The sequence below is a fragment of the Cynocephalus volans genome, chromosome 10, assembly GCF_027409185.1.
Source record: "Cynocephalus volans isolate mCynVol1 chromosome 10, mCynVol1.pri, whole genome shotgun sequence".
Taxonomy (NCBI): domain Eukaryota; kingdom Metazoa; phylum Chordata; class Mammalia; order Dermoptera; family Cynocephalidae; genus Cynocephalus; species Cynocephalus volans.
This window is the reverse complement of record NC_084469.1, coordinates 44,763,201-44,790,069: the sequence shown is the minus strand read 5'-3', so window position 1 is coordinate 44,790,069 and position 26,869 is coordinate 44,763,201. Positions and strand designations below refer to the sequence as shown.

The 26,869-nt window shown below is 56.2% G+C and overlaps 1 protein-coding gene across 1 annotated transcript; it reads left to right on the top strand.

The window, feature by feature from the left end:
- Positions 1-2,079: 2,079 nt before the first annotated feature.
- On the top strand, positions 2,080-25,341 carry GRAP (GRB2 related adaptor protein). The gene is made up of 5 exons (XM_063112840.1): positions 2,080-2,206; positions 9,651-9,748; positions 13,832-13,954; positions 22,892-23,060; positions 25,156-25,341. The coding sequence occupies exons 1-5, from the start codon at positions 2,129-2,131 to the stop codon at positions 25,339-25,341; spliced, it is 654 nt and encodes a 217-aa protein (XP_062968910.1). The 5' UTR covers positions 2,080-2,128.
- The last annotated feature ends 1,528 nt before the right edge of the window (positions 25,342-26,869 follow it).

The following is a 26,869-nucleotide window of genomic DNA, read 5'->3' as shown; positions in this document are numbered from 1 at the left end:
CAATCTCCCCATCTCAACATCCTTAACTTAATCACACCTGCAAAGTCCCTTTTGTCATACAGGGAAACTTCACAAGTTCCAGGGATTAGAGTGTGAGTGTTTTCAGGGCCATTACTCCGCCAACCAGAGGGGGCTAGGGTTTAAGCACAGACAGTGGCTGCTTCTGCTGTGGCCAACACTGATGTCTTCCTCCTGTGGGCTGCTTTCGAGGGGCCTCCCGTGATGGGTCTTGATGCTGAAGGAGTGAAGATTGTGCTATCCCCAAATATGCCGGATTGATGTATTGATTATTTCAAGCTGAAAATATTGGAGAAACTGGTTTCAGAAAGGGCTCACTGGCCTGTCTTCCTGCACGCACCAACCATAAAGATCTCTCTGGGAGGGGTGCCTCCCCACACCAGGGCAAGAAAACAGGCCTTGTCACTGCAGCCTGGGAACTGTGGCTGCTTGGGGCCAAATAAACCTCCGAAGCACCTCTGGTCTTCCACCAGTTTTATACTCACCCCATATATCTCCTAGTGACCCCTGGTGCTGACTGCCCCGAGCCAGAGCCCCTCTGTCCTGTCATTTCTTTATAAATTTATCATGCTTTGTTTAAAAAGTATAAAAGTATCTCGGGGTCAGACTATGAATCACTCAGGAGAGCGTGGTGCTGACAACACCAAGTCAAGGGTTAAGATCCCCTTACCGGTCATCTTTAAAAAAAAAGGTATAAAAGTATCTTGCTTTGCCCACTTTGGACTTTACACTCTTGCAAAGATCCCCATGGATGTGTAAAACTAATAAAATTTATATGCTTTCTCTTCTTAATCTGAGTTGTGTCAATTTGGTTCCCAGATCCAGCCAAAGAGCCCACATGGGAACCAAGGTCAGGGCTGGAGATAACCCTAACCCTGATGTTCCCTCACTCTAGGCCCCAGCAACTGCCTCAAGTGGGGTGCCTGCACCCCCAAGAGGTCCTGTCAGTCAAGTGCCATTTGTGGAGGCCCATGTGCTCCCTGGGAGTGCCCACTGGCACGGCTCTCTGGGCTAACCTGCAGCAGGTGTGCAGGGGACAGGCTGGTGGCTGCTTTGAACTGGCTGGCACCTCGGGAGGGTTACTTGCCTCTTTACACAGGACTTGGCACAGAGCAAATACTCTTAAAAACTAAAAGATAAAGCAGCCATCTGGCCTGCAAGGCCCAGGGGACCGATGCCCAGCTTCATGAGAGGAAGCCCTCCCCACATTTGGCTGGAGACACCTCAGATTTGGGGTGGGGGTGGGTCCACTATTCTGAGGCTTTGAAACCTCAGCTAAAACTGAGCCGGAAAGAGGCGCCTTCTAACATCCTGTCACCCTGGGGTTGGGGCAGGTGGAAGACGGGGAGGGCACAGGGGACAGAGGGAGGCCCAGGAGGCAGCCACGGTGCCACCCGCGAGCCTGGGCAGCTCTACTGCCCAGGGGATCAGGGGCCCAGGGGCCACCAGAGAGGCTCCTGGCTTCTGCCACCTCCCCATCTTTTCCCTCAGCCGTTAGAAAAGTAAACCTTTTAAGATAACTGTAGATTCACATACAGAGTCTCAATTTTTATATAGAAAAAATTCAAACCTTCAGAAAAGCCGTAAGAATGATGCAGATGCCACCAGTACCTTCACCTGCTTCCACAATCACATTTGGTTGAGTTTCTGGTTTTCAATCTGTTATCCTTTTTTAACAGACAGCTGTGCGTGGTGGTGGCTTGGAAAGGCCTCGAATGCCAGGCAAGGTGCTTGGGGTTGAAGGAGCAGGTGTTGGGTTTAGAGATCGTGGAGGATAAGCTGGTGGCAAGTGCTGTGAGACACCGTGTCGGAGCATGCAGGATGGTCACCTTTCTCCTCCAGACACCTCAGTTTTATCATCTGTAACGTGGGTACAGGGGGCCCCACTCCCAGGACCTCAGGGTCTGAGGCAGGGGCTGGGCCAGCTCACCCGCCCTCCCTGTTCTGTGACATGTCTCTGCTTCCTGTTTCTCCCCCATCAGAGGCAGATTCAGTCTCAGCTTCAAAAGAGCAAACAGGCGCTCGGAACAAAGGAAGACGGTCCTCTGCAGAGGAAGCAGGAAGCGCGGCCTGCTCTGAGCGCAGCTGCGGGAGTGCAGGGGCCAGTGCGATGGAGTCCGTGGCCCTGTACAGCTTCCAGGCCACAGAAAGCGACGAGCTGGCCTTCAACAAGGGGGACACACTCAAGGTAGGGTGGGTCAGAGCCAGGCCGACCAGTCCTCGCAGGGGGCGGGGGTGGATTTGAGAGCTGGGGCCCCAGGACAGCCCCAAGCGGAGTCTGGTCTCTGGAGGACAGGCCCAGCCTCTCCAGTCACTTATGCACTGTGTGATTTGGGACGAGTCACCGCCACCCTCTGAGCCTCGGTTTTGCTGTCTAGGAAATGGGGAGAAAATTCATGATCCTTCCTTTGGGGGCTGTTGTAAGGATTCAAGGAGACATTACCACAGTGCCTGGCAGGAGTTGTTCAACCCCCAGTTTTCCAGGAAAAAAATTTGAGAAGACTATTGTTGAGAGAGCAAGAGAATGAGAGCTAGAGAGACAGACAGACAGACAGCCGGTGTGGGGGGAGAGGGAAGGGTCTTAGGAAAGAAGCAAGTGCACACACTAACCTAGCAGGGCTAAAGCAGCTGTGGTTTAAGTGCCAAGAAGGAACTTCCCAGCAGGGTGGAGAGGGAAACAAGTCACCCCACCGCTCATTTCTCTTGTCTGAGCCACCACCCCCCCACTTTTTTTTTTTTTTTTTTTTTACTTTTTTGCTGTCATTGTTTTTTGCTTTTTTTGGCCACTGGCCAGTACATGAGCCATTTCTGATGGACGTCACAGACTTCCAAGACAGTCCAGGCAGATGGGTCTGTGCAGTCCTTCTCTGGAAATGTTTTTGCTTAAAAGTTTGTGTAGGAAAGCAGAGCCCAGGGGCCAGATTTAGGGCTCAGGGGGTGGCCGTGCCAAGACTTGGGCACTGGAGCTGCCGCTAACTCTCTCTAAGGAAGTCACTGCCTCTCCCTGGGCCTCAGTCTTCCCACTGGAGCAATGGGTACTAAGACTAGATGTCCCTCCACTCTGAGCCCTGGGCCTTGCTCTTGACCCCAAGCTTCAAGCACAAGAAGGGACAGGAGCTCCCCTTTGCCATCACCCTACTACAGCTGGGTCCCAAACTCAGCGATGCTCACCAGTGTCTCGTTTAAGCTGCTCAGGTGGCGAGGATCAGCATCCCTCTTTCGCAGGTGACTCTGCTGAGGCACAGGGAGGTGGGATGTCTTGCTTGGTAGGGGGTCACATTTGAACCTACGTCCCTTTGACTCTGGAACCTGCATTCAGTTCCCTGCAAGACTGAAAAGGCTGGGGGGAGGGATGGGGAAGTAGGCACTGAGGTCAAGAGGAGCCATGTGCCCTTGAGGAAGTCCCCCCATCTCTTTGCTAGCTGCTGGTACCTGGTTCCACCTGCACTGCTGGCTTTGGACCTGTGGACATGTGGCCAGCTGGGGACAAGGGCAGGCTGAGCACTGGGACTGTGCAGACAGGGCAAGAGACTCTTTGTGAGGATCCAGGCCTAGTTCAGAGGCCTCAGTTACTCATCTGAGAGCAGTTTGGCATGTCTAGACCCAGGGTTAGGGGCTGAGAGGGAGTGGGACAATGAGGAACCAGGAATGAGTGTCAGGGTCTCTGACCCAGGCCCAGAAGGATCCGCTGGCCGTGGATAGGGGTGGATCGTGGGAGTCCCCCTTGCCAGACTCTTGTGCCCACCACCCCCACCCTGAGACTTGGCAAGTTTCCCAGTAACCTTTGCTAAAGTGTTAGTGGATTCCTGGTGTGTTTGCATCTAACATAGGTGCTGGCTGCTGAGGAAGGAGTGAGCCCATGATAGTGTCCCCCCACCACCCCCAGATCGTGAGCACCGTGAGGGCAGGGATCACACTGGAGCACCAGGACATAAAACAGTGCCTGGCACATAGTAGGTCCTCTGTAAGACACGGGGAACGTCAAAAGGAAGAGGGCAGGCAGACAGGAGTGATTACAAGATGAGCTGAAACTGGGCAGTAGCCCTCCCAGTGGGACTTGCACCCTGGGTCCCTGGAGACCGGCAGTGGGGGTGGGGACCTTTCAAGCTCAAGGAACAACAGGCAGTGGGAGGGGCTGCCTCTTCCTTCCTTCATTCGACAAGCTACTCTGTCCAGGCATCGCCTAAGTGCTGAGGATGTGCAGTGAGCAAAGCGAAATCTCTGGCCTCCTGGAGCTGACGTTCCAGAAGGTAAACAACATTGGGAGACGATCAGTGGGTTGCAGAAGTCAACACAGGGAGGTGGAGTGCAGAGTGACAGTGGGGTGGTCAGGGCAGTCTCTCAAAAGAGGTGATGCCTGAGCTGAAACCTGAAGGATGAGCAGGAACCCATCATGCAAAGAGCCAGGGGAAGAGAGGACCTGGCTGGGGAAACAGCTGGTGCAAAGGCCCTGAGGCAGAATCATATTAACTGGAGGAGTTGAAAGAAAGGCTGTGGCTGGAGAGCAGTGAGAGAGGAGGGGGTGAGGCTGAGCTGGGAGGTGGGCAGGAGTCGGGGCTTGTGCAGGATTTTGATTTCACTCTAAATGTGAGGGGCACTCAGGACTTGGTCAGATTTACATTTTGAAAAGAAAACAGAAGGGCAGGAATGGAGGCAGGGAGGGAGCCTGGCAGTCGCGAAGGTGGGAAATGAAGGTAGCTTAGGCTAATGAATAATTCATGGCAACAGTGACAAAATATCGATGTCCTTGATACATGAAGAGCTCTTATAAATCGACAAGAAAATCACACATAGCAGAATAGAAAAACGGGCAAAGGATAAATAGGAAAATTGCTAAGGAAGCCATGTGAGCAAGTAAATGCCCAATTCCTTCAATAACAAAAGATGTGTAACTTAAAGAAAATACCTATTTTCTACTTGCCCGGTCAGCAAAATTTTATTTTAAAAAGAATCTCTGAGGTTGTAGGGGGCTGTGGGAAAAAGTGCACTTTCACATGTAAGTGGTGATAGGTAACGTGACACTGTCATTTTGAAGTCCATTTGCGAAGCAGATAAAGAGACTTAAAAATATCTACACCCCATGGCCCAGAAAACCTCTTCCTGGGAAACAGATGTGATCAGAGATGCTCACGCACTCTGCCATTAGCAAGGACTCAGGGAGCGCCAGTGTGTCCCGGGGCCAGTTCTAGGCACTGGTGAAATCACCAGGGAAGAAAACAGACGCGGTCGCTGCTCTCATGCTGCTGACGTTCTGGTGGTAGACACGGAGCATAAGCCAGAAAGTGAGGAAAATACAGAGCTTGTGGACAGTGAAAGTGCCAAGCAGACAAAGCAGGTGGGGATGCAGGACACTGGTGAGAGTTTGCAGCCCTGAATCAACAGATGCCTGTTCAGCGGTGGTAGGTACAAAATACTGCGTAGCCCCTAAAAATGCTATTTTTGGAGGGTGTTTAATGACATAAAAATGCTCACGATGCACGATGAAGTGGCAAAAGTCAGAATGCAAACATATATACATGTGCAGCGCGTCAACTCTACACACAGCTAATCCACAGCCATCAGTTTTGTGAGGGAAAACTGACGTCCATGCACTGGATTTGTACATAGAAAAAACGCTGGAAGGAAATGTCTCGATGAGCTGGCAGCTGCGCGTTCTGGGAGGTGGCCCCTGAGTAATGTGTGTTTTCTTCTTCTCTCTTTCTGCGTTCCCCAGATGTTCTGCAATGAGTGAGTATTTCTTCCAGGGCCAGGGCCAGGGCTATGCAAGTGCGAGGTCAAATCCTGACCTTGTTTAAGATTTTGGTGGATTTTTTATATTAATTAATTTTTTTTTTTTAAAGATGACCCGTAAGAGGATCTTAACCCTTGACTTGGTGTTGTCCAGCCAGGGGCTGGCCATATATTAATTTTTAAAGAGACTTTATTTTTTAGAACAATTTTAGATTTACAGAGAACTTGAGGAGACAGTGCAGAGTGTTTCCACAGCCCCGCACCCAGCTTCCCCTGTTGTTAGTTTCTGAACTGAGCACAGTACACTCGTTAAAATCAATGAACCGATACCCATACATTATTATTTACAAATGCCCACTGTATTAGTCCGTTTCTACATGGAACTACGTGATTTTATAAAGAAAACGAAATTTATTGCTTACGGTTTCTGAGGCTGGGAAATCCAAAGTCACCTGGTGGTGGTGACAGTAACCCAAGGGTCGCACATTGCAAGATGGTGGAAGCAGAGAGAGAAAGACAAACCTCCTCTCCTTTTAAAGCCTCAGAACCACACCCCTGACCACCATTATTAATCCATTCACTACAGCACAGTCCTACAATCCAATCACCTCTTCAAGGCTCCACCTTTCAATTACGGTAATAGGATTTCCCACCCTCTTAACAGTCACAGTGGGGGCCAAGTTTCTAATGCATAAAACTTGGGGGACACAATTCAAGCTTCAGAGAGTTTTGGGGGAACACAATTCAATCCACTACACCCACGTTCAGATTTCTACATTTGATTTTTTAACATATTGCATTAAGACATTATTTCTATTGATTCTTGAGTTTTTGGTGTCCCCTTACATTTCTCACCGGCCTCACTCTAGTCCAGGGCTGCTTTCTATAATGTACGCATGTAATGGCGTTGTGGGGCTGCGTGCCCTCTTCCTCTCCCAGCCAAGGCCACAATGCGTCAAGCAGGTACATTGCCAGCCCCTCCCTGCTGGTGCCTGGTGGGACCATCCAGTTCTCTCATCCAACAAGTGTCTCCTATGCACCCCCTGCGGGCTCAGCCATGGCAGCACCCACAGTGCAGATGTGTCCAGCCTGGAGGAGCCTGAATGAAAACTCATGCAGGCACACCCACTCCAGACACATGGCCCCAGGTGTCACCTCCCTCCTTGACGGGCCAGGCGTGTCTGGGTGCCCTGTACCTGCTGTTGCAGCTGGAGGACGGACGTGGGTGGTGGCTGCACTCCCATCTCTCTGTGAACAGCCTGGCCCTCGGGACACAGACTCGGAGATCCCAAGGCCTCCTCGACATGTCCCTGGGGAAGGCCGGTGGCACGGACCCAACACAGCCAACCTGAGCTCCCCGCACCTGCTCCTCTGCAGCCTGTCATTGAGTCTTGTCAGCAACTCTGGCAAAACCTTCCCCAATCTCACCGCTTCTCAGCACCCCCACCGTGCCCTCTCCCTGGCCAGGTCCAGGCCTCCATCGTCTCTCACTCACTCAGTGCCTCCCGCTTGCCTGTGCTCCCCAGCCCAGCCCCATGAAGCAACCACAACTCAGACCTTGACCCTCCCCAGATCATCTCACGACCCCCCCTTCCTCTCAACTCTGGACACACCGGCCTCCTTCCTGTGCTGGGCACGGAGCTTGCTCCCACCTCAGGGTCTTTGCACTGGCTGTTCCCTCTGCCTGGACACCGTTCCCCACATCTTCTCACCATTGCTTCCTTCTTGTAATTTGGGCCTCAGCTCACATGTCACCTCCTCAGAGAGGCCTGTCTTGACCACCCCAGCTACCCCCTTGACAATTTCCCTGCCCCCAACCAGACATTCTCAATCTGTCATCCTCACGTGTATTTTTCAGAGCACTTACCACTACTTTAAACTATCTTGTTTACTAGTTTCTTTCCTTGTTTACGGTCTGTCTCTGCTCACTGGAATGTCAACTCCTTGTTCCATGCTGTGTCACGGGGCTTAGCACAGTGCCTGGCACACAGCAAGTGTCAGTAAGGGTCTGAGGCTCCTGAGCAATGTTAACATTAGAATTCAGCTCTTAGGGCCAGCCTGTGGCTCACTTGGGAGAATGTGGTGCTGATAACAGCAAGGCCATGGGTTCGGATCTCACATAGGGATGGCCGGTTAGCTCACTTGGGAGAGTGTGGTGCTGATACCAAGTCAAGGGTTAAGATCCCCTTATCTGTCATCTTTAAAAAAAAAAAAAAAAAACAGCTAATGAGCATTCCTGGGTTGAGATGACATGGAAACACAATAAAAGAAAAAAGGGATTAGATTAGATATTTAACATTCACAGATCCACACAGGACCTTGTAATTTAGAAGACACTGCCACGTTCGGTGTAGGCCACAAATGTGCCCATTTAACAGATGAGGAAACTGAAGCCAAGGCCACACAGCATCAGAAGCACACAGAGTGGTCTAGAGCCCCGGGCCCAGGGCATCTTCCATGAATCCACGTTCAGGGAAGGTGGCCCACGGGCCCTAATTTTCTCATTAGGTTGGGGGAATTGTTTTGTGTTGTGTTGTGTTGAGTGAAAGTTTTCCTGAGTCAGCCACCTGCTTCCATCTGTCCCTGGAGTCGCTGACCTTGCCCAGGCTGCGGGGGCAGGAAGGAAGAGGCTCAGCCAGCAGTGGACAGGCAAAAAGGTCACGGCCTGTGAGGGTGGGGACTCAGGCCTGGGGCTGAGGGAGTAAATCCAGCTCCTCTTGGCAAAATTTTCCCACCTGCGTTGATGTCCTGGCATGGGCCTGCCTGAGCCTTTGTTGTTCTGTATCCAATTTTTTTCTCAACTATCTCTGCTAGGATTGAACTGACATTGGAGCCTGCTCCAAGACTGACAGGGAGATGTCCCCTCTGGCTCAGTCCAGAGACAAAGTGGGAGGTGGAGTGGGGGTAAAAACTGGTGGGCTAGGCTCCCCTGACCACGGCCAGCTGAACCAAAGACCCCAGGCTTCTGAGTCCTGGCTGACCTCTGCCTCTCCCCTGCTGTGTGGTTCCGGCCCAATCACTTCCCCTCTCTGGGCCCCCGTGTTGTCATCTGTAAAATAGTGTTTGGTGATGTCCACCTTGGAGGGTTACATGAGAATCAGGAGTGGAGGAAGGAACCCCAACCTTCGTGCTGTGCCCCGTCCCCAGGCCTGGCCCGTTCCCCACTCATTCGCTTGGTTGCTTACTGCAGTGACTCCCTGTCCCCGCCTTGGCTATCTCAGTTCCTCTTGGCCCACCTGTGGGGCACCAGGGCTTCGGGGTGTGGAAGATGAGTCCCTGTGAGCCGAGCAGGCCAGGCCAGAGCCTGAGAACCAGCCCCATCCCAACCCAAAGGTCTCCCTTATTTGTCCCCCAGTGCCTGAAATCCCCCCACTGAACTCAAACTGTAAGGGCTGTTTAAATGCAAATGACCCAAGGTGACCACTAGCGCTGAGCTCAGCTGGGGTTCCCCAAGCTTCCTGGGGACCTCCGACCTTCAACCCAAGGCACAGTGCATGGTGTGCAAATGCTGTGGGACCCCATGCTCAGGGCACAGCTCAGGAACTGAGGCCCCCCATTTCTACTCCCCAAGACCCCATAGTCTGCTGGGGGTCTGGGTGGCAGAACCTGAGAGTCCAGCTCCAGCTGTCTCAAACCCTCAACCTGAAACCTCTTCTGGGTCCCCAGCTGTCCCACTCTGGGAGGCTGTGACCCTCCTGTGTCCCGTGGAATCAGACAGCTGGTTCTAACTCGGCCCTGTGACCTTGGGCAGGTCCCCATCCTGGCCCCAGCCCTCCTCTGTGAATGGGCACAGGAGCTGGTGCAGGTGAAGCCCACCTGGGGCCCGGTGTGCCACAGGCTCTCAGCAGGTGACAGTTGTCCCTTCTCAGTTGACTGAGTGGCCATGTCTCTCCCGCCCGCAGATCCTGAACATGGAAGATGATCAGAACTGGTACAAGGCTGAGCTCCGGGGTGCCGAGGGGTTTGTCCCCAAGAACTACATCCGCGTCAAGCCCCACCCGTGAGTGGCCGCCACCCCCCACCCCCAGCCCCCTGCAGCTGTATGTCCCCACTTGGCCTGGCCCAGGCTGAGTTAAGCTGCCTGCGGAGGCCTAGACATGGCGTTTCCCTCAGGTGCAGCACTACCTTGGGGGAGCTGGATGTTGGCTGAGCAGAATCTGGGACCAGGGTGGAGTGGGAGTCATATCGGGGGCCCAGGTATCCTGGGTCCTGCTGGTCCAGGGAAGTCCCAGGTCAGGCTCTCAGCAGGTGGCATCCAACACTGCTGCCCTGAGAATGGCTGGGGCAGACCGCAGCCCCAGAACAGGTCTAGGTGGCCAAGAAGTCTATGCTAACTGGGACAGCCTCAAGATGCAAACGCTTACTCAGTCATTCAGCAAACACTGGCCACGGTTCTAGGAGGCCCACCCTGGGTGGTGCTGGAGACCCAGAGGGCTCAGAGCAGCCTGTTCGGTGGGAGAGACAGTACACAAAGAAAATACTACATGGAAGGCATGCAGTGCTGAGGTGACTAACCTGCGAAGGCTTCTTAGAAGAGGTGGCAACGCATGAGGCTGTAAAGGATGTGCAGAAAAAGAGAAAGCGTCAGGACAAGCAAAGGGAGAGCCATCAGGGAGAGCCGGTGTGTGCGGGACTGGCAGGGGGCCTCAGGTGCCAGGCCCAGGCTTGTGGGGAGCCATGGAGGTGTTAGCGGAGGGGAGGGCCTCAGTCAGATGTGGGGGCAGGTGACAGGGCCAGCAGGCAGGTCAGGAGCTGTGATGGGTATGTGGCTGTGGGGTGGAAGGGGAAGGAGGTTCAGGGCCAGGGAGGGGCCTGAGGAGTGTTTCCTCTTTACCTCTCTTCAAGTTGTTTCCATGGCTGCCACCACCCCCGGCTTCCTGTGCTGGGCACAGCCCCCGTCCCACCTAGGTCCCCAGCCACTCTATCTGGGCTGCAGGCACTCCCAGCCGGCTGGAGGACACGGGCAGGAGTGTCGCCGTGGGCTGGCTGGTCAGGGGGGCCTTCGGGTCGAGGAAATGGCCTGGCAAAGGCTGGAATGCCTGAAGCTACTGAGAAGCCCTGAGCAGAGGGTTCCATTTGCTCAGGCGGGGAGAAGATATAACGATGGCCGTGGTGCTGGCCCAGGACTGCATGGGGTGGTGCCCATGGATGAGGCAAGACTCCACCAGGAGGGCTGGCCGTTAGCTCAATTGGTCAGAGCGTGGTGCTGACAACATCAAGGTCTGGGGTTCAATCCTGTACCTGCCAGCTGCCAAAAAAAACCCAAAAGTAGACTCGACAGGGCCAGCCTGTGGCTTACTTGGGAGAGTGTGGTGCTGATGACACCAAGGCCACAGGTTCGGATCCCTATATAGGGATGGCCGGTTAGCTCACTTGGGAGAGCGTGGTGCTGACACCACCAGGTCAAGGGTTGAGATCCCCTTACCTGTCATCTTTAAAAAAAAAAAAAAAAATAGATTCCACCAGGGTAGTTGAGAGCTTTGGAGGGGTCCAGCCTCCAATACCCCCGGGGTCAGCTCTGGCCACTTGTGTGTGGGACAGTGCAGGGATGGGGTCAGGCCCCTGCCCAACCTGCCTGCAGCCGTGCCCAGGTGTGTTCTTAGCTAACCTCAGCACCTGCACTGGTCCCTAAATAGCTGTGGGGAAACTCCAGATTCGCACCTGACTCAGCCCATAAAAGTCCCAGGGTGTGGGGGAGGCTAGGCCCCAGAAGGCCTCGTGCCTGCCCCAGGCTCAGTCTTCCCCGAGCACCCCCTGTCACCCCCTGCCTGCCCCGGGAGCCCCTGAGAGAGGCATGATGCAGACCCGGCAGGCCATAGAAGCATCTGATGCCACTACGTGTCCGGTGGGCACAGGGAGGGCTTCCTAAAAGACGGGCATGGCCCACTGGGCCTGGAAGCTTGAGGACAAGTTTGCTGCAGGCGGGGAGACAGGCCTATGGGAGGCACATGTGGGAGGAGGGGTCTATGAGGTGAGTAATAGCGTCAGAAAAGGAGACAGAGGCACAGAGAGGTCGGGGGACTTGTCCAGGGTCACACAGCTGGTGGAGGGCCCTGTGCTGTGCGGCCCGGGCAGGGCGGTGGGGCGCCCGTGAGAGCAGCTGTGGGGCCGGGGCGAGTTGGAGGCCTTGCACTAGCTGTGCAAACTGGGGACGGGGGTGTTCCCTTCCATCAGTCAGATGGGGACTCTGTGAGGTGCCACTAGTGGGGCGACGCTGGTGTGGTGGCCGGCGCTGGGCTCGGGGCACCAGGGAGTGCTCTCTTCTCCCGGCCCCCATCTTTTAAGCTGCCCTCGGTAGGTGCAGGGCTGGCGGCGGATGTGGGGGCCGCCTTAGAGGGTGTGATTGTGACAGCCACCCGCACGCTGACGCCTCCTGTGGGGTTTTGTGGGTTCTTTGGAGACACCCGGCCTCTCAGGATACTTCCCCCAAGGTCCCCTTGGGTCCTGTGTTGACAGGACAGAGTTGGGGGCTTCCTGGGGTAGGAACAGGCGGCAACCCCCCTTCCCTGGTCACTCCTTCCCTGGGTCCCCCACGCTCCATTTCTGCCAAGGCCGGCAGCATTAGCCTCGGTTGGAGCCTCTAGGTCTCCAGCTCCGGAGACCAGGCCAAGCTTTGCAGGTGGCTGCCTGAGCCCCCCGCTCAGCAACCGCCTCCACCCCTCCTCAGCCCCCCCGGGGGAAAGTCACTGTGATGTGGGCCGCAGGTCCCCACCAGGGCCTAGAACCTCATGTTTGAGGGTGTGGCTCCCCCAGATGCAGTCCCTGAGAAACAGATGTGAGGACAGGAATTTATTTAGAAGAAGGCAGCAGACAGGGAAGGGAAGCAGCCACTAGGGGTGGTGGCAACGTCATTGCCACTGGGGCAGCTGGAGCTGCAGGAGCCAGGCAGGCAGCATAGGACCAGCACCTGAGTTGCCCCACCTGACGGGCAGGGGCCAGGTGTCTACCCACGTGCTCCCACTGTCCTCACTTGAGAATATTCCCATGGCCTCGGCCTGCCCTGCACACAGGTCAAGTATGTTAGGCCCCAGTAAAAAGCCTTGGGGTGGAATCCCCAGGTTTGTGCTCAGCAGCCTTCGTCTTTCAGAGAGCAGGGATGTGGGCAGGACACCAGCAGCGTCTGCGTGTCACCACCGCCCTCTGATCTCAGCTTCAAGGTCTTGTCAACATCCTGAGACCACAGGAAAAGTCCCACCTGACACCTGCCACCTATGCCAGGCTGAGCGAGACTCAGGAAGCGTTTGCTGAAGGAGTGAAGGAACCATTACAGGGAAACCGAGGCAGGAGGGGCCGGCAGCTCTCTGGGGTCTCTTTTGTAAGGGCACTAATCCCATTCGTGAGGGTCCTCATCACTTCCCAAAGGCCCACCCCAGGTCTGCTCGTGCTGGGGATTAGGTTTCCATATGTGAATGTAGAGGGACACGCGCGGTCTGTCTGCAGCAGCGGGTAGGCACCAAGAGGCCGGGGCCGCCTGGAGCCGCACGGCAGGACGGGCAGGACTGGGACAGAGGTCGCAGCCCAGCCTTTCAGCCCCAGACCCTGGGGAGCTTGCAAAAGTCCAAGCACTTACCAGGCGCCTTCTATATGCCCTGTTCTGTTTGGTCAGCAGGAAGAGGAAGCTGGACCTGCAAAAATGTGCGGGAGGCCTGAGTGTGTGTCTGTGGGATGGCTACAGGCCGGGATGTCTCATCAGATTGAAGCCACAATTACTTTTGTCATCATTTTTATATTTTTTGACTTTTAAGAATCTCCCATCTGAACAGAAAAGTTAGGCTGAGGTCGGCTGGAGGGGGCCCACTGGAGTATGACTTTTCTGTTTGCCCAGTGTGGTAGGATAGGCTGGGCTCAGGAGCCCACATGCTGGGGTTGTGTCCCGGTTCCTGCCTGCCTCAGCCATGTGACCTTGGGCACATCGCTTTGCCTCTCTGTGCCTCAGTCTCCCCACTTGTAAAATGGGTGCCCTCACCTCTCCCACATCTTGGGAATGCTGAGGACCAGCGATGTGGAGCACCCGGCACATGCTGCTGGGGGAGGCCCGAGAGCCTGGTGTCCACGCTGCCCTCACTGCCCCCTCTCTCTGCAGGTGGTACTCGGGCAGGATCTCCCGGCAGCTGGCCGAAGAGACTCTGATGAAGCGAAACCAGCTGGGAGCCTTCCTGATCCGGGAGAGCGAGAGCTCCCCAGGGGAGTTCTCTGTCTCCGTAAAGTGAGCTCCGATCCTCGGGGGTGTGCAGAGGAGGGTGGGCAGGGAGTTGGCATCCGAGCTGAACCTTGAAGCCCAGGACAGGGGGGAGGGATGGTGTCCCTGTAGGAGGAGTCACCTGAGCAGTGGCCTGGGTGTGGCCCAGAGCAGCAGAGTTGTGCTGGGAAAGTGGGCTCTGGACCTCTGAGCAGGGCCTCGAATGCCAGGCTGAAGGGTCCAGACTTTATCCCATGAGCAGGAAGCAACCATCAAAGATTCCTCATCAGGGTAGGAAGGACGATGTCGCCGGTTGACGTGGCAAAGAGAGTGGAAGCAGGAGAGTGCTGAGGCGCACAGGGCAGGTGTCCGGCATGTGGCCCGAACAGGCTCCCGCTCGGTGGTGATGTAGCTGAGAGAATAGACTCTGAGGCCGGGCTGCCTTGGGTTCAGATTCTGACTCTGCCTCCTCCTGGCTGTGTACCTTGGGCAAGTCACTTAACGTCTCTGTGCCCGTTTCCTCACATGGAAAATAGGTTATTGTAAGGAATAATGAGTCGATATATTTAGTGCAATTAGAATAGTGCGTGGAAGGCTGGCCCGTGGCTCACTTGGGAGAGTGTGGTGCTGACAACACCAAGTCAAGGGTTCGGATCCCCTTACTGGTCATCTTTAAAAAAAAAAAAAAGGAATAGTGCCTGGCATCCGGGCAGAGTAGCCATGATGGGGACTGTCTGGTACTGTGACAGGGTGGCTCCTCAGTCATGGCGTGGCAGCTTCTGGGCAGCACAGAACCCTATCCCAAAGGCCACAACTGGGATGACTGAGGGATCCAGGCTGTATGGTAGTGGCAGGAATGGGGGTGGAGGTGACAGAGTCAGGCCCCTGGAAGCTCTCTGTCTTTCCTACTCCCAGTGCCCAGAAGAGTAGGGTCTAGATGCATAAATTTAAGAAATATTTACTGAGCTCTGTGCCATGTGCCAGGTACCCCAGGAGATGGAGAAATGACATTGGAAAAAAACAAACTTGCTGCCCTTATGGTTTAAGTCTTAGTGAGGGAGACAGACAGTGAACAAGAAAACAGATAAATACAGAATGAACCCGGGCGGTCAGGTAAGGTCTCTCTGAGAGGCAGCATTTGAGCAAAGATCTGAACTAGGAGGCAGAGGCTGCCCATGTTCCTGGGAATGAGGACCTGGGAGGGAGACTTCCAGGCAGAGGGAACAGCAAATGCAAAGGCCCTGAGGTGGGAATGCACCTGGGGTGTGCAGGAGCCAGAGGAGGTGACAAGACTGAGCAGAGTGAACAAGGGGCAGGGAGGTGGGGGTTTCAGCCAAAGAGATGGGTGAGCCAGATCACGCAGGGCCTGACAGACCCCCCACAAGGAGGGTGTGTTTTCTCTCAGAGCAATAGGGAGCCATGGAAGGTCTTGAGCAGGGGAGAGGTGTAATTGGCTTCCATTTTTTAGCAGACCCCTCTGGCTGCTGTGAGGGGAAAGGAGTGTTGGGAGTCAGTGTGGCAGCGGAGAGGCCAGTGAGGAACCAGGCAGGAGGTGATGGCATCTGGGAGAGTCTGGGACGTGGTGTGGATCTGTGCAGCTGGACCCAGCAGTGCCAGCTCTCAGGGATGCTGTGGGCACACAGCCTGGCATGGAGTAGGTGCTCACTGTGCCAGTCCTTCCTGCTGCTGTCAGAGCTACCTTGGGGCGGCACAACTGCCAGCTGGAAGGAAGGGATGGAAGGCAGGGGTGGACCCTGGAGCCCAGCAACGTGGCCTCTGGGTGGAGGTGGCTCTGCTGGAATGACCATTTTCCTAGGACTGGCTTTACTCACAGCCAGTAGCTCCATGATTTTCCAAAGGATAAACAAACACAGAGCACCTTGATGCTGGGGTTGGGTGTGACCGGGCACAGGGGTCAGGGGGATCCCAAAGAAGCAGAGGAAGAGACTCAGACAGGGACAATTCATGTTGTCCTCACGCAGCTGGGCCATCATAGCCCACACGAGGGCTCCTACTTGTAGAAAAATATCCCTGCTTGACACCCTCTGGGCTATCAGGGCCCTGCATGAGCCCCGTGGCATGAAACCCAGTGGGCCATTCCAGATGTGCTCCCTGCTGTGTGATCAGCACATCTGCTGTCAGCCCTGCGAGGTGGCCATCTCCCATCCGGGACTGGAGGCACCCACGAGGGGCAGGACACCCTGGTCAGGGAGGCTGCTCTGGGGGCAGATTTAATGTCAAGAGGGGCCATAGCCCCCCAGCACTCACCCTGACCTCACCGCCCCGGCTGTGTAACCAGCCATCAGCTTTGTTCACTGCCCTTCTCCCCTGGGAACAGGCTGGTTATCCTGAGGGGTAGAGATGGCTCTTGCCCTCTCTGGGCCTCTATTTCCCCATCTTAAAAATGGGAGCACTGTCTGTGTGAGTGTGTGTGGGTTCTTGGCCCCAACTGCTCCCCCCCAGGATGGTCGTGGGCATCTGGAGGCTGGAGTCCCTGCTGGTTCACCCCCAACACCTGCATAGTCCAGCCCCCACTTCCCACCAGGCTCCCTGCAGTCCCCGGGGAGTCGCTGCTTCTGCAGAGGCAGGAAGTGTGGCTTTTCCTAGTGCTGGCTGTCCAGGGGCCTGGCCATCTCCTGGGAATGGCACCCGCCAGGTGGGCTGGTGTGGCTTGAGTAGCTCCTGGAACCTACGCCAGAGCTCAAGGTCACCCGGCACAGCAGGGGCACAGGGGACTCAAACCATTTGTGGAGCCCGAGCTGAGGAGGTGTTGGCCCTGTCTGCCCCCGCCCCTGCCCCCTCTGCTACCAAATCCACGGCCTGAACCTCCACCGTGAAGGCCCGGCGCACTGCCCTCTTCTGGTGTCTCTCTGTAAATGCAGCCCCCCCACACACACCCAAGATCAGACCTGACACCTCAGCTCTGGGACTTTGTTCAACGTGCATATATTGAGCATTGGCTGTGTGTGCCCACGGGGCTGGCAGAGAGGAGTCAGACCCAAGCAGGGATATGGGGAAACGGACTGTGCCTGGCCCAGTGGGTCTCCACGATGAACAAATGAACAAGTGAAATTCAATGATGGTGGACACATTCCACACGGGGAAGGTACCAGGCCGGAGGTGACATCTGAGCTGGTCCTGAAGCATGAGGAGGCGTCTGGTGCACAAGGAGAGGAGTGGGTATGCCAGGCACAGGGAACAGCGTGTGCAAAGACCCAGAGGTGGGGCAGTGAGAGGTGTGTGGGACAGCAACAAGTTGTCTGAGAAGGAGGGGAGGTGGTCAGTACTCGGGAGCAGTTCTGGGGCAGGGAGCCAGCACCATCATTTCCTGGGAAGGGATCTGGTAATGTCTCTCTGAGAAATCCTGGCCCATGCCCCCCAAGGGCATTCTGGGCTTGCACCTCAAGGTCAGAACCAGCAGGAGCTTCCTGGGCTCAGCCAGCACCACCAGGTGGCAACCTCCAACCTCCATTTCTGCCCAGCTGGGCCAGGGCTCCTGGGTCCTGCTCCCACTCTCGCTCCATCCTCTGTCATAGCCCTTGGACCACCACTGAGCAGGGATCAGAATAGGAAACTGAGACTCAGGTGACACATGGCTAGGAGTGTGGGATTATGAACAAGAATCTCAGCTCTGATTACACTAGCTGTATTATCCTGGGCAAGTTACTCTCTGAGCCTCAGTATCCTTACCTATAAAATGAACATCTATGCAAAGTGCTTAGTATGATGAGTAGCACATAATAAGTGATCAAATAAATACCAGTAATAGTAATTCTCATTCTATTGACCCCCCAAGGGCCACACGATGTGCTGGGGAGTCCCTTCTGGCCTGGAAGGCTGCTCGCCCCTCCCCCCCCAGCCCATGAATCCGGGGCTCCCAGAGAAGAGGCAGTGGCATGGGGAGGTCCAGCTCTCATGCTGCTTTGCCCTGGACCTGCTGCATGACCTCAGGCAGCTTCCGGCCTGCTCTTGGCTGTGGTGTGCTCATCTACAACGTGGAGGCAGTTGTGAAGTCCAGTGACCCGATGGCCAGTCAGAAATGTGACAGCTTGGCAGATCTGTGTCTGAGAGCTCTTCTGCCCTCGCTGGCTTGGTGCTTGGGAACTCTGACCCCACTGAGCGTGGCATCTCCTGCACACTCATGCCAAGCCTCGTAAAGCTGTCAGAGGCGGGGTTTATGGGCCTGAGCTACCTCGCAGCATGATAGTTGCCATAGCCAGCTGCTCTCTACTAGTTTACAAAGGGTTGCCCCCCCATCTCCAGGGAGCACGTCTGAGCTGGCGGCCCGTGGGCCCGGAGCCAAGAACAGACAGTGCCTGATCTGCATAACTTCTGCCCCACGCTCTATCCCCTGTGGACTCTGCTGCCACAGATGACAGCTTGTCCTCAAGTGAGGAGTTTGGCTTCCTCTCTGGCCAGAAGTGCCCTGGAGTCAGTGCACATGTGTTTGCTCTGCCTGTATAGTCACTGAGCACCTACCATGTGCCAGGGCCTATCTCAGGACCTGCCCCAACAAAGTAGGACAAAGCTCCCTGTCCTTTAGGCACTTGCCTTCTACTGGAGAACAGACAATAAACGGTTAGTAAATTATATAACATCATGTACAGTAATAAAGGCTTTGGAGCAAATGAGGCAGGGAAGAGGTGGGGGTATGATTTTAGGGAGGGAAGGACTGCCTGCATACAAAGACAGGCAGGAAGTGAGGAAACCTGCATGATCCCCAGAAACCCAGTTTGCAGATAAGAAAACTGAAGCTCAGAGAGGTGTAGTAAATTGTCCAAAGCCACATAGCAAGGAACAGCAGAGCTGCTGCCCACTAACCCTCTGGCCCTGACAGACCTGGTCTACCCTTCCACCCACCTTCCCTGAGACCCAAACACCCAGCAGGAGTCAGTCTCCACCTGCTGTGCCCCACCCCCTCCCAAGGTCAGTTTGATGCTATTTCCTGTCTGCTGCTGTATAGGTTATTTCACCCCTCCCTTTTCACAAATGGGCAAACTGAGGCTAGAGAGAGGCCATGCCTAATGGACATCACCCAGTGGGCACCCACGCCTCTGCCCAGGTGGGTCCACACACCTTGGTTGGGGCAGTGGGGGCATCCTGGGCTCCTGCCTCCAGCCCAGCCTTGTTTTTCCTCCCTGGGCTGCCATTGTCACCTTTGCTGCTGCTGCAGCCAGGCCAGAAAAACCCGCTGGGCAGGACTGGCTGCTGCCAGCATTAGGCCTGACTTGGTCCTTGGGGCTTTTCTGACAGACCAGCCCTTTATCCCCCTGGGTAGGTGCATGTGGGAGTCACACAGAGAGATAAACACACCCACAACTGCTCAGGGAGAGACACACATAAAGTCACTCCCTCAGAGTGGGGACACATGCAGACATACACACAAAAGCGCGTGTGTATCTCTCACCCCTCCGCCCCACAGACACTGTCCCCTGTAGGGGACCACCTGAGCTGCTCTCTCTTCACCAACCCCAGGCTCAGATCCCAGCTCCCTGCAGTCACCTTTCCCTCCTCCAGCTCCAGAGGGCTCACCTGGCGAGCGGGCTGTCTGCACTTAATCCAGCTGACTAGGTCCCTCCTGCAATCCCTGAAGCTCCCCTGGACCTGGGGGTGAGGATGGCTGAGGTCTGGAGAAGCCCAAGGCTCTACCTGGGCCTTGAAGGATGGCTAAGGCCAGACCAGGCAGAGGAAAGGGAACGCGTTCCTGGTGAGGGACGAACAGGGGCCCAGGGATGCGGGGTGACAGGCCAGGCTGGAATGAGAGATTGCCCCAGATGCTGAGCGTGGGGTCCTAAGACAGGGACAGCACTGGCTGGCCTCAGACAGGGGCTGGCCCAACAGAAGGGGCCCCACCCATGCCACACACAGCAGCAGTGCCCAGCATGCTGCCCAGTGGCTGCTGGCAGGCCCCTCTCTGGGCCTTGCTGTCCTCAGATGTGAGCGGGAAATGTGGACCAGGTGGGAGAAGGAGAAAGACTTTTACTTTTCACTGAGCACCTGCCATATGCCAGGCAAAGGCTAGGGGCTGGCACATGCACGTTTCCCAGATTTGCGAATTCTTGAATTCTCAGGTTGGAAAGTTCTAGAATTCCTGAGTCCCTTGCCCCTTTTTCTTGTCTCATCTCCTGTTCTCCACTCCCTGACCCCCCTATATGATCAGAGCTTGCTTTGCTCTGGATAACTTTTCAGGTAACTGAAGATGACACCAAAGTGTTCAAAGTTGTGGTCATTTGGGGTTGAAATCTGTACCCCAGCCTCCTCACTGGGGTCAGCATAGAGCCAGGGCCTCTCCCTCCATCCACTGCCCGGAGCACACACGGCCAAAGTCCAGGAAAGCCCCGAGCTCGCTGGAGCACCCCACGAAGGCATCACTGCGCTCAGAGGCGGCCTCTCCGAAGCATGTGGGAGGCTGCTGTGGGCCAGACAGGGCGGGAGGCACCTGTCACCTGCCACCTCCTCTCCATCGCAGGCACAGCCGACAACACAAGCGGCTTAGTCACCTGGGAACAATGCTCACTGATGGCACATGAGCAGCTCTGTCCCAGGTGTGGGGACCATTGGCTCCACCTGATCGAGAGCCTCTATTCCCTTGGGGAGAACTGGCTCCCTGGGAGCCGAACACATCTTAGAGTACTGGGCCTGCCACCAGATCCCCTGTTTCAGGGTCAGGACACCTGGAGGGCTGGAGTCCCAGTTCAGAGCCAAGAGGAGAGGGTTTCAGGAACACGGCATCCCGCTGACGCTCGGGTCGTGGTGCTCCACTCCCCGAGTCTCAACTAGAGGGGACCCTCAGGGCCTCCTCCCACCTCCCTGCCTTTCCAGTGTCTCCTATGCAAGTTATTAGGAGCAGCGGGTTACAAGAAGGCTGTACAAGGGCTGAGGGACCCCAGGAGACCCCTGACTCTGATGTGGTCTGAGGCAGCTCTCCGAGGATGGGCCATTTTGCTGGGGCTTTGAAGCATGGGGAGTTTGAGAATTGCTTGCAGCGGCAGGACAGAGCGTGTGCAAAGGCCTGGGGGTGTGCTGAGAAGTGGAGACAGAGGCCCTGCGTGCTTTGCATCCCTTGACTTGGGCGTGGTGGGGGGGATCCTGCCTCTCCCTACACCTCATGCACCAGAGGGAAGTAGCCTTTATCTTCAGTCCTTATCTTGAAACGAAGCAGCACGACAGCCCCAGGGCTGAGAGCGGAGGCAGTGAACTGCAGCCAGGGACGGGGCAGACAGTGCGGCAGGTCTGGGCAGCTGGGGGTGACGGACACCACCCCCTGTTCCGGAGAATTGTAGCCCTGAAGGAACTCAGGCTGCGGGGAACCCCAGCTTGCAAATGAGCTGCATCCAAATTGTTTAAGGAGATTTTAATTTAGAACTCAGGAGGTGTGTGGGTTTTTTTTTTTTTTTTACACCATCGGGTCTCTGGACTGGTGATCCGATCTCATTTAGCCCCAAATGTGAACAAAACTGATGAAGGGGCCTCTCCCTCCCAACAGCCATCCTGGTCCCCCCCCAACCTGGCCCCGCCTGGCTGGCCACAGGTGCCCAGGCTTTCCTGGCTCTCAGCGCCACGAGAAACCTGAACAGGACACTCTGCCCTGAGCTCCTAAACTGGCTTCTTCCAGGTTGGGAGCTGGGGCTGTTCTGTGTTCTCCCCATGGCCCCCAGCATGGCCAGGGCTGCTCCATTGGTGGCGCCTGCACTGTCCCCAGTCCCAGGCCTCTCTACCTTTCTTCATCTGTGAGGAGGGCGCCAGTGCTTTCTGTGTGGCAGGTGAGGACACGGGCTGGGTGCAAGTCCAGGCGGGCTGACTGCAGATGGGAGGGATGTTAAGGTTTGGCCAGGCAGAGAGGACGAGGGAGAGAGGGCTGGTTACATGATGATAGCCAAGCAGAGAGCAAGTTAGAGCCACACTGTACGGATATAAGCTCAGATGTGGCCCCAGCTCCAGCCTTGCTTGCAGTGTGGCTCTGGACAGGTTGAGGCTGCGCTCAGGGCCTCAGTTTCCCCACTATACAAAGGGCCCAATTTACTTCTGGGCAGGGAGGGAATCACAACAGTTGTGTCTTCCCACTGTCCCAACTCACGCCACCATTACCTCCAGTCTCATCCCTGCATGCCCTGACCTAGTGTGGGAGGCGTGGGGCAGGTCTCTCTGCCCAGTCCCAGCTAGGACAGGCTCCACCCCGCCGGCCAGTTTGGGGAGAGCAGGCTATCTGCTCAGCTGGGCTGGAAGGTACCTCGGATGATTTAGTGGTACTGGGTGGGAAGGCTGAGCAGAGGCTAGGAGAAGAGAAAGGGGCCTGCTGACTGCGTCAGAGAGGGTACGAGGGAAATGAGGTTGGACATGCCATCAGAGCCAGATCTTGAGTCTAAAGTGTAAAGATTTTATCCTGAGGGCAATGGGGAGCCATAGAAGGTTCTTGGGGGGGGGGGGGCGTGAAGATGCAACACACCTGAGTTCCTGTCACACCGGCAGGCTCTGGTCTGAGTCACGATGATCTTTGGACTTGCTCTCCAAGGGACTGCAGGGATGGGAGAGGGGCAGGGGAGGGAGAGAAAGTCAGCACTGAGCGGGATTTGGAAGAGATGCTGTCTGATCGCCACTGACTCCGAGTATCCACTTAACATTGTCTATAAGCCACGGTCGGCATTTTCTACACACTTATCCATTAGGGAGGTATTATAAAGAAACCGAGGGTCAGAGAAGTTCAGTGTCTTGCCTAAGGTCACACAGCAAGAAAGTGTCCTGGTCCAGAGCTCACACCCTTAGCCCCATATTCCACTGCCGGGGGGATTCCCCAGGTCTTATGTGGAGCCAGGTCAGTGGGGTCTCCCCCACATGTACCTGATCCTGACTCCAGGTCTCACCGTGAGAAAGGCCTGGTTCCAGGTGGTAATGAAACGGGAGCACTGGGACAGTGTCGGGCTGGGAGAGCCATGGTCTGAGGGGGCCATGGGTCCTGTCCTCTAGCTACGGGGACCAGGTGCAGCACTTCAAGGTGCTACGAGAGGCCTCGGGGAAATACTTCCTGTGGGAAGAGAAGTTCAACTCCCTCAACGAGCTGGTTGACTTCTACCGCACCACCACCATTGCCAAGAAGCGGCAGATCTTCCTGCAGGACGAGGAGCCCCTGCCCAAGGTAGGGGACAGGAGGTGGGGGGCAGGCGGGGACCAGCCCACGTGAGCCTCTCTGCATCTCCTGCCATCTGCGAGGGGTGCGGGGGAGAGGCTGATGCTGATTCCAGGTTCAGGCCTGGCCTCCCTTTCTTCCCCAGCAGCCTGGTGTTGTAGGAGGAGGGTCCAGCCCAGGTCTAACATTCTGTCCTGGTGGTGGCTGCAGTGAGACAAGCAAGGGTGGGAAAGGAGAAGAGGGAAAGAAAAGGAAGGGACAGAATGGAAATCCCATGGGGGCCAACTGCGTCTGCCTTATTCTAAGCTCCTATAATGGTGTGTGGCACACAGTAGGTACTCAATAAATGTTGGTTGAAGGTGCAGACACCTGCTGAACCTCCTGAGTACCACATACCAAGCTGGTCTCTGTACTCTGGGAGCCTCACCATTCCCATTACACAGATGAGGAAACTGAGGCTCAGAGAGTGATGTGACTCATCTGAGGCCACATACGCAGCAGCTTCAGTACGGGTTTCTGCTCCCTGAGGAGCTGAGCTGGCCGTGGGCGGGGTGTGGGGCAGTGTGAGTGCTCGTGGGCGAGGTCCTGGCCGGGCACTGGGTGTGGGGGGCAGTCCACCCGCCCCTTGTCCTCACAATAACAGCAATTTGCCATCCAGCCCTTTCATCAAGGGGCCCCGAGGACCAGCTCTCATCCTCATTAGGATGACGACACAGCCAACAGGGTTATTAGCCCTGACATGCTGTTCTCCTAGGAAGGGGGTGTTGGCAAGGCCTGGGGCTAGAGGTCAAGGCTTGGATTTGGGCTCTGCAGAAGGTATAGGGCGTATGGCCAAGGCCAAGTTCTGGGGAGGGGGCTGATTGACCACTGCAGAGAAGGTCCAGTCTTGCCCTGTCCCCTGCCCCACCTTCCAACCACCTTGCCATGGGACCTAAGGGCCAGTTCATCCCTTGACTGGGCCTCAGTTTCCCCTCTGTCCAGATGAGCCCTCGGGTCTGATATGCCAGGAGAGTCAAACAGTGTCTCAGAAGACGCCCCCTAGTGTATCCTGTGTTGGCCTCCTCTGCCTGACCCTGAGGGCCGAGGTCAGCTGTGAGCTCCCAGTCTCGGGGACTGTCCTTCCCAGCTGGGCCTCTGTCTCCTAGACCTCCATCCCGCGCCTGGGCCGCTCTGCCCTGGGAAAGTGTGAGGGAAACAGGATGGAGCTGGGGGGCTGACTGAGGGTTCCCCTACACCCACCACCTCATTGTGGCTTGTGCCCTGGGGTCACCCATCCTGTGGGGCAACTCCAGAGCCGGCTCAGTTCCCTGGGACCCAAGACGCCTCCTCTTTCCTGGGCAGAGAACTGCTAATTACAGCCTCTCTGCTGATCCTATCACCCATGCTGGATGAGATTCTGCAGGCTCAGAGCTGAGATCCCAGTGGGGCAGGCAGGGCTAGGACATTGGGTGTAATAGTCACAGTGCCGAGCAGATGTGTTACAGGGGGCTCCTGTCCAGCTGCCATGATGCACAGGTTGCGAAAGTCCCACCAAGGGCAGGGATGTACTCAAGATCACACACAGGGCATAGATAGGACTGGAACTCAGGTCTGTGAGCTGGCAGAAGCTCCAAGTGACAGTCCTCTCCCTCAGCGTCTGACCAAAAGCCAACAGCAGCAAACACAGTTCATAGCTGCATATCACTTTATAGTTTATAACCATTCGTGTGGTTCCATGATCTGAAATCAAAAGTTATGAGGGCTGCTGCAGAGCCAGGAAAATGAGACCCCAAGAGAGGCAGGGACCTAACCAAAGTCCTGCCTTGAGGACCAGGACTAAGGTCCTTGACCCACCAGCTCTATGGTCCCAGCTGGGACACCAGGGAGGTCCTATGTAGATGCAGCATTTGCCTGCACAGCAGACATGCAGGAACATGGCTAGCAGGAGGCCCATGGGGTGGAACGACCACCGATCTGGACTAGGAGGCAGCCTCAAAGTCCAGCTCCAATGCTACTCCAAGACCCCTCCCCAGCTGCGGCATGTCACCTCTCCATCACTTCTCTCCTGGGGGCCTCCGCAGGGAGAGTCTGAGGACGCCCCACTAACCACTTCCTCCCCTCGCAGCCGCCCCGGGCCTGCTTTGCCCAGGCCCAGTTTGACTTCTCGGCCCAGGACCCCTCACAGCTCAGCTTCCGCCGCGGTGACATTATCGAGGTCCTAGAGCGTCCGGACCCCCACTGGTGGCAGGGCCGGTGCTGCGGACGCGTCGGCTTCTTCCCGCGGAGCTACGTGCAGCCCGTGCACCTGTGACCGGTGTGGGCCGTGGCAGGCAGAGCCAGAACTGAGGTCCAGAGGGACGACGTGGGCACCCCACTCGAGGCCACACAGGGCCCAGCGAAGGCCTCGGACTGAATGTGGGCTCCTAACTGCCTCCGGCCACTCCAAACAAACCGGGATGGTCCCCCAGCGCCCCCAAACCACCGCTGCCTTAAGTGACCACGTGGAGGGGGGTGGCTCCCAGGACTTCCTGCCTGGCCACTTCCCATTGGCCAGCGTCTGACGTCAGAGGGTGGAGCACGTGGAGCCCCGCCCACTCCTGTCAATGGCATCCTCTCCTCCTGGAGGGTTGGGGACTCCTAGGTTCCACCCACTGGGGGCTCAAGCCAAGGAGCCCTGGGCTTGGTGGGTGGGTTTGCATTGGGCTGACCACACGCCGGGCCTTCCTGCCCCTCCCTCAAAAGGCCTCTGGAATTGTTCCAGATATTGGGAAGGTGGCTCAGCCCCTAAAGACGGGCCGCGCACTTGCTGACCTGGATTCTCTGGACAGACTGCAGGTGGACACCAGCTTCTCGGCAGCCCCATGACTGCAGGCTCCACCTGGAGCGTCCAGCACCCTGACCCTTACCACAGGCACATTATGGAGGGGCCCTTAGAGGCCTTGAGACCCTCAGAAAGGGGCAGGCGGTGGTGAACATGGAGGCAGCGGCTCCTCTCCTGTTGGGCCCACGCACAGACAAGCTCGGAGGGGGAAGCCCTGGCCCATCCATGGGAGACCAGGCCGCACTGGCTCTTGTTTGTTGAGGCTCAGGTTCTGCCCAGGCTAAGGCCCAGGAGGAGACAGAGAAACCTGCAAACCAGCTGGGAAGTTGGGGCCAGAGCCAGGTTTTGGAGATCGAACAGGATCCAGAATGGGGCGGGCAGCACAGGGAGGGGCACAGCTCGAGAAAAGGCAGAATATCCAGAAGGAATGTGCAACCATCAGGAGATGCTAAGCAGTACCTCCCAGAGCCTGGGCACCTTTGGAAGCAGGAAAAGTGAGGTGGGACTTGGGAAGGCCTTAAATGCCGGGTTGATGGTGGAGGGATGGTGAGCAGGGAGGGAGAGAGGCTCCCGCTGGCAGCTGGGAGCAGGTGGGGACGGAGGGACATGCTATGGAGGTGGCTGCCGTCTCTTGAGGGGGGCCCCCTGCTGTAGGTATGGGGGGCTCTCCCTCTGTCCAGGGCTGGCCCAAGACGCTTAGAGCCCTGAGCCCTGGTAAATTACGCTGCTCCTGACCTATGCCTGTGTATTCAAAATAAAAACGACAAAACCAATATAAGGATGTCCATCAGAAATTTAATTTTCTATCCAGTTATGACTACTTTGGTGCTATTTTTGAAATATCACACTCTTTTTTCCCATTCCCCCCTAATTTTTCAGGGCTCTTGCTTTACTGGCTCAGCCAGGCCCTGAGCATTGCCTGGGCACTGCCCCACTGTGTGGCAGTGAGGGGAGTCCGGCCCTCTCTGGGCCTCGGTGTCCTCAGGGAAGGGGGGTGTGCCCCAGGACTCAGGGCTCC

What these genes read in the sequence shown, in the direction of transcription:
- GRAP (XM_063112840.1), top strand. Translation starts at nt 2,129, where the DNA reads ATGGAGTCCGTGGCCCTGTACAGCTTCCAGGCCACAGAAAGCGACGAG. An exon ending in ACAAGGGGGACACACTCAAG is followed by an intron (nt 2,207 to 9,650) that starts GTAGGGTGGGTC and finishes TCCCGCCCGCAG; the next exon opens with ATCCTGAACATGGAAGATGA. An exon ending in GAGTTCTCTGTCTCCGTAAA is followed by an intron (nt 13,955 to 22,891) that starts GTGAGCTCCGAT and finishes CCTGTCCTCTAG; the next exon opens with CTACGGGGACCAGGTGCAGC.